Source organism: Conger conger, chromosome 1 (genome assembly GCF_963514075.1).
Source record: "Conger conger chromosome 1, fConCon1.1, whole genome shotgun sequence".
Classification (NCBI taxonomy): domain Eukaryota; kingdom Metazoa; phylum Chordata; class Actinopteri; order Anguilliformes; family Congridae; genus Conger; species Conger conger.
The window spans coordinates 95,864,590-95,871,352 of NC_083760.1; the positions used below are offsets into that span (position 1 = coordinate 95,864,590).

General features: G+C 42.7%; 1 protein-coding gene across 1 annotated transcript in view; it reads right to left on the bottom strand.

Moving 5' to 3' along the window:
* rcor1 (REST corepressor 1) overlaps nt 1-5,004 on the bottom strand; it is a 22,123-nt gene extending 17,119 nt beyond the window's left edge. Inside the window, 2 exon segments of the mRNA XM_061250590.1 lie at nt 4,274-4,333; nt 4,433-5,004. Coding sequence (XP_061106574.1) covers nt 4,274-4,333; nt 4,433-4,592 — 220 coding nt within the window. The 5' untranslated portion in view covers nt 4,593-5,004.
* Nucleotides 5,005-6,763: the final 1,759 nt, after the last annotated feature.

Genomic DNA, 6,763 nt, shown 5'->3' on the forward strand with positions numbered 1-6,763 from the left:
ACACACGCGCACGCACGCACACGCACACGCACACGCACACGCACACACATTAATTATAGATATTGTTTTAGTTTTAGTTCACATTCTCACTTTACATCTCATTCTCATCTCAGAAGCTCATGTCAAATAATTAACTTGGTTTCTTTTGTTTCTATGAGTATGTTTGCCTCTGCAAACAATTTCCCTTTTTTCCTGTTGATTCCTAAATATTCCCTTCAAATTCCTGTATATTCCCATTAATTCCCAAGGGGTCATTCTGTGAAAAATAAACCAGAGGTGAGGGGGGTGACCAATCCGATTTTGCTCAAACGTTGTGTAAATGTTCTTTATACACTCAGTGAGCAAGTATTTATTAGACTTCTACAGCTGTAGCCTATCCAGTGTTCAGAGCTGTAGTATTGTGTGTTCAGAGATGCTCTTCTGCATACCACTGTTGTAATAGGCTATGTGGTTGTTTGCATTACTGTCACCTTCCTGTCAGCTTTGAGCAGTCTGGCCATTCTCCTCTGACCTCTCTCATTAACAAGGCATTTCTGTCTGCAGAACTGCTGCTCACTGGATATAGTTTTTGTTTTTTGCACCATTCTTTGCAAACTCTAGAGACTAGTGTGTGTGAAAATCCCAGGAGATCAGCAGTTTCTGAGACACTCAAACCACCCTGTCTGCCACCAACAATCGTTCCATAGTCAAAGTCACTTCAACCATCAAAATGTGGAAAAAATTTGGTCTATGTGAACATTAAAGGCACAATAGGTAATTTCGGACTCCTAATGGTCAAGAGAGGAATTGCAGCAACAAACAACCTCAAACCACAACGCTGTTCCCACAGTCTATGAATATAACGCATAATATAAAGGGTTATATATATGTGTTCTCGTGCACTGTTTTGGAAAGCTGACAGTGACAAACGCAACAGTCTGCCGTCTTTTCGTAGTGTTCTATTAAGAAAATGTAAGCTTAACAGATAACTTTATGAAATGTTGACTATAGTGTGCTACACAACACTATTTATCCATTCCATCCATCCATTATCTGAACCTGCTTATCCTGATCAGGGTCGCAGGGGGGCTGGAGCCTATCCCAGCATACATTGGGCGAAAGGCAGGAATACACCCTGGACAGGTCGCCAGTCTATCGCAGGGCACACACACCATTCACTCACACACTCATACCTACGGGCAATTTAGACTCTCCAATCATCCTAACTTGCATGTCTTTGGACTGTGGGAGGAAACTGGAGTACCCAGAGGAAACCCACGCAGACACGGGGAGAACATGCAAACTCCGCACAGAGAGGCCCCGGCTGACTGGGATTCGAACCCAGGACCTCCTTGCTACCCACTGCACCATCCGTGCCGCCGATATTTTTAAGTTTTCACTTTAACTAAGCAACTATATAATGAGCAAGCAAGTTATTTGGCTAAGTAACTAGCCAGCTATATAACTAAGATATGATCGTCTACCACGTCTTACAGTTCGAGAGAAATAAAGGTTGAGCTAAACATGGATGATTGAACACGTAAAGAGACAAAAGGAACGTGTAGCTGCCCAAATTGCACTCCAGACAAGCAATCACTGAAACTCTCTATACTATTGCTTACATAGTTAGAAAACAATACCAGCTATTAGCTATTACTAGTTAGCTTCCTGCATTTACAAATATCCACACAAGGCTTATGCAATCGCTGTTTGTATTGCCTATATTTTATCTTAAGTGGATATTTGTAAATTCATCAAGCTAACTACAGCTAATTTGCTACCGATAACAAACTGGTATTCCAGAATTAGATATGTAGTCTTCGCTTGGATAATAAGCAATAGTACAGAGTTTCAGTGTTTGCTTGTCTGGAGTGCAATTTGGGCAGCTAAACAATAATAAGCCCCCACGCCATTGGCTGTGGCAGTTAGAACCAATTTACAACCAATGAGCTTGAATACTTGTACAGCTGTACAATGTGTTGATACAGAGTGACAGCCCGACAAATGTATTTAAGGACTATAAACACAGACAGAGGGTGAGTCAACATGTAATTTCAATGATAGGAAGGGATTTAGAATGGTCTTGTAACAATGTTTTAACAACAGTATTACCTATTGTACCTTTAACTGAAGCTCCTGACCCGTATCTACACGACTGATCGCATTGCACTGCTGCCACACAGTTGGCAGATTAGATAATCGCATGAAAAAGTAGGTGTAATAAAGTAAAAATGTTCTTAATAAAGTGCTCGGTGAGTGTATATTTAATAGAGAACATGCAAAACATTAGCCTCATTGGTTTGTCATACTGGAGGTATTGGCTCTTGAAGTCACTTGCGAGTGGAAAATGGGGTTCGTGTCGAATTTGGAACATCCTATCTTTGGCATTAAAGCAGGCGAAAACCTGAAGACACAATTTACTGTCTACTTTCAGATTAAGAACTCACTTTCACACACTGAGCGACAGACCCACCATTTCACACACTGAGCGACAGACCCACAGCATTACTAGTGCACACAGCTAAAATCAGTATGCAGACACACACACACACACACACACACACACACACACACACAGCAGACCACACCGTGAAACACACACACACTACAGCACACATACACAAAGCTGACCACACCGTCAAACACAAACACACGCACGCGCACGCGCGCACACACACACACACACACACACACACACACACACACACACAGCAGACCACACCTTCAAACATTACAACACACACACAGCTGACCACACCGTCAAACACAAACGCACGCACACGCGCGCGCGCGCACGCACACACACACACACACACACACACACACACACACACACACACACACACACACACACACACACACACACAGACACACACAGACACAGACACACAGACACACACCTGACCACATAATGAGAAACATCAACACCTACGCATGCACGTCCACCCACACAGTTTTCCACACCTTCAAAAAGTATGACCACACCTTCAAACACCACCACAGTTCATGCAGAACAGGCTCATTACGCAGTGCTAAACACAGGAAGCTGAGGAACTAACGTAGCCAATGGGAAGGAGGATGTTCTCACTTCCTGCTCCTACTGATGCTCACTGAATCTATCCTGATAGCACAGAATCTTTCACCCCATGAGCTAATCGCTTCAGTCAAACCCCACACTACAACATGAAACACAATTAAATTATCACGCCAATTAAGAACGACAAGGCGCTTATTCAAGTCTGGTGGTAACTAAAATGCAACTTTACATTCCCCACCTAAAATAGGCGACAATAGAAAAAAGTTTGAAGAATCCATTAATTGCTATCATGCACGTTGCCCAAGTAGGCTATGTAAAACGACACCTCCCAAATGTCATATTTCAGGGGCGATCTTAAACTGGCAATGGTTTTAATAAAACTACAGCAGCACATAAAAGCTTTACTCGGATTCAGTTCTTTTTTTAAACGGCATGCCATTAAACATATTCAAATAGTAGCCTACAGATAACTTATTTATTGTGGAACAAATACTCCGTTGATCTGAGAGTGGCTACGTCACTGTATTGGAATCGAATCGGCAGTGCAGAAGAACGATTTAATAAGTTTTAAGTCTGGTGGGGGGTAGGTGGGGGCCTCCGGGCCTGTGCACACAGCACAGTCCGATTATAGTGTCCAAACCCCGGGGAGGGGGCACGAATCGAGGGTAGCTACATCACAATAGCGGCTCATTAGAAAAATGTGTGCATCTGTTCCTCAACAACTCCTACTCGTATCAGCAAGGGCCGCTATCAAAAGATGATACACAGATCTAATCATCGGTATACACTGGGGAGGTCCCATAACGCTGACCAATGCCCCCAAACGTCTTTATCGTGACTTAGCCTCAGTGATGTCTCGCAGATTCAGCAGCGAGCTGGCCGGGCTCAGGAAGGAGCACGTTTGTGTAACACGTTTTGCTGTTATTCGCACAGTGAACAGTAGGGAGAGCCTTCAAAGTTTAAACATCATTTTTATTGTTGTTTAGATAATTGCATACTTTTGATTAACACAACAGGGCTGGCCGTTTCTGGGCAGCTATACATCTCTGAAATCACAGTAAAATCACAGCGGGGAAGAAATCTATTTTATCTCTTAAGGACACTTAATTTTGCTAACTGATAGCTGCCCAGCTAACAAAGTGCGAGGCTCGCCTGGTTGCTAGCTAACTAGCTAACCAGATCTGCAGGCTGTTTGAGGCTACCAACGGCAGCTAGCTTCTCTCTACCGTTTTAGCGAGAGTGATAAAAAAAACTCACCTGGATCATAATCCGGAACACTGGCTTGATACTGAGGCCCGACACGCATCCCTCCAGCACCTGAGAGCGAACACAGCCCATTAGACGGCGAAGTGCGTTTAAATACCTCCGTAAAATAACTTCTCCTGATTGTTTGAGGCTACCACCCTGTTGACCTACCGTGCTCATCATCGCTGGACGAACCCGAGCTTCCGTCTTCCCAGGAGTTGCTGCTATTCCCATTAGCTGCAAAACTTTTATTATTGGGGTTATTAACCGAATGCCTGCCTCTTCTTTTACCTGAAATCTCCCCGGTACCTTTTTCTAACATCGCCGGCATTTTAACAATTTAATCTGCAAACCAGCTCGTCGGCTAGATAAACGGGTTCCAGATATAAAACCAGCTAAGTTGCTAGCAAGTAGCTAACAGAAAACGCCGTAGCTTGCTCGCTACCAATAATAGCGATATCAATTCTAGTTAGCAGGCTAATATAGCTAGCCAGCTAATATAATAATGTACATGTAAAAAAATGACTGTTAGAACTACTACCCTGTTACTGTCGATTTTATATAAGCATTCGTGCAGTTCTGAGTGTAGTTTTGTCAGATTAAGGCGGAACATGCACTTTCGACGCTAATCTTAGCACTCCACAAAGGTTTCTGATGTGAACTGTCTGCATCAAATGAAGCTCCAACTTTCAGCTTCATGTGAAGCGGAGGCTCCGTGCGGCGAACTGACGGCAGCGCAACTCGCCCGATGGAGCCCCAACCACCGCCAACCCACTCAACCTAACCCCGGCCAACCCCCCGCAAACCCCGCCCCCACACCCTCCTCATTGGACACAGTCACGATTTTGGCAACTGTACGCGCTTCCATTTGTGAAATGTCCCATCAATCAATAGTAACTTTGGAGCTTCCGTTGTGTGTGTGTGACGCACACCAAGAGATGATGAGGAATCAAAATTACAGTAAAATAACTACCAAAATAATCGATACAAATCTGTTTATTGATTTGGATCAACAAAAACATCTCCGAGCCAGATCGATCCGTCGATCTCAATTGCGCGTCAAAACAATAACCGATAATACGTTTGGCAGAAACTTAGGGATGGCTTCGACACAGTTAATGACAAGAGTTAAAGTGAGTGGGGTTAGTTATTTTACACCTGGCATGCGCAGTACGGGCGCACATTTGTATAACGTTGACTATTCAGTGATATCACGACAGTGTTGGAAGATAATTTGCTTAAACCTGCAGGGTTTGACAATTTGGCTATACTTGTTGGGATTTGGTGATATGCTCACCCTTACAAATGTGCAGTTCATTCATGCACCAGAATTGGTCCCATAACCTGTTTTGAAGTGATAAAAGACTTGATAAATAAAGAAATTGCTCAACACTTTCAATTCTTTTTTTTAAACCAAATTAATCCCTTTGATAGTATTAATTCAGGTTATGGTATTTTGTGGTCTTGCCTTATATTTATATGGTTTTATGTTTCTTTTGTTGGGGCTTGTTATGAGCGTATTCAGGGGTCTTGATTCGCATAGTTAGCCTGCACTAATGCTTATTAATGGTGCTGCATCTTTCCTTGTTGATCTGGGGATGTAGTTCACCAGGTCTGTATGTCTGTATCTATTTTAAATTTATATTATATCCTAATCTAATATCTAAGTTCCCTCACTACGAGCACCTGGCGGTCGAGCTGCACGTTCATGCCTGTTTTCTGTTCTGGTTCCTCAGTGGTGGAATGACTTGCCTACCACTGTCAGGACAGCAGAATCCCTCCCCCTGTTTTGACGCAGACTTAAAACACACGTTTTCAAACTGCACCTTAGTCCTCTCTCCTGATTCCCCCCCTCCCTTGCGATATCCCTATCCCTCTTGTCTAACCCCCCCCCCCCCAAAAGAAAAACTAATAAATTGCACTTATGATGACTGAATGTTTAGAACAGCATTTCATGTGTATTTTCCTAGTTATGGATGTGATGCTTTAGCTTGTGGAAGAACCTATGCACTTGTAAATCGCTTTGGATTAAAAGCGTCTGCCAAATGACTAAAATGTAAATGTAAGTTCTGAATGTGTGGAAGATTGGCTGAGTAGATAATCGCATTAATAAGTAGGTGTACAGGTATTCCTAATAAAGTGAGTGTACATCATGGTGTTGTGCAGACTGATGGAAATTATTATCAGTAAGAACAGCGTGATCAAACAGCACCATTCCCTGCTTCAACACAGCATCACATTAATAAACATCTACACTCACACATCTGTACTACACTGCACATTAATAAACATCTACACTCACACATCTGTACTACACTGTACATTAATAAACATCTACACTCACACATCTGTACTACACTGTACATTAATAAACATCTACACTCACACATCTGTACTACACTGTACATTAATAAACATCTACACTCACACATCTGTACTACACTGTACATTAATAAACATCTACACTCACACATCTGTACTACACTGCACATTAATAAACAT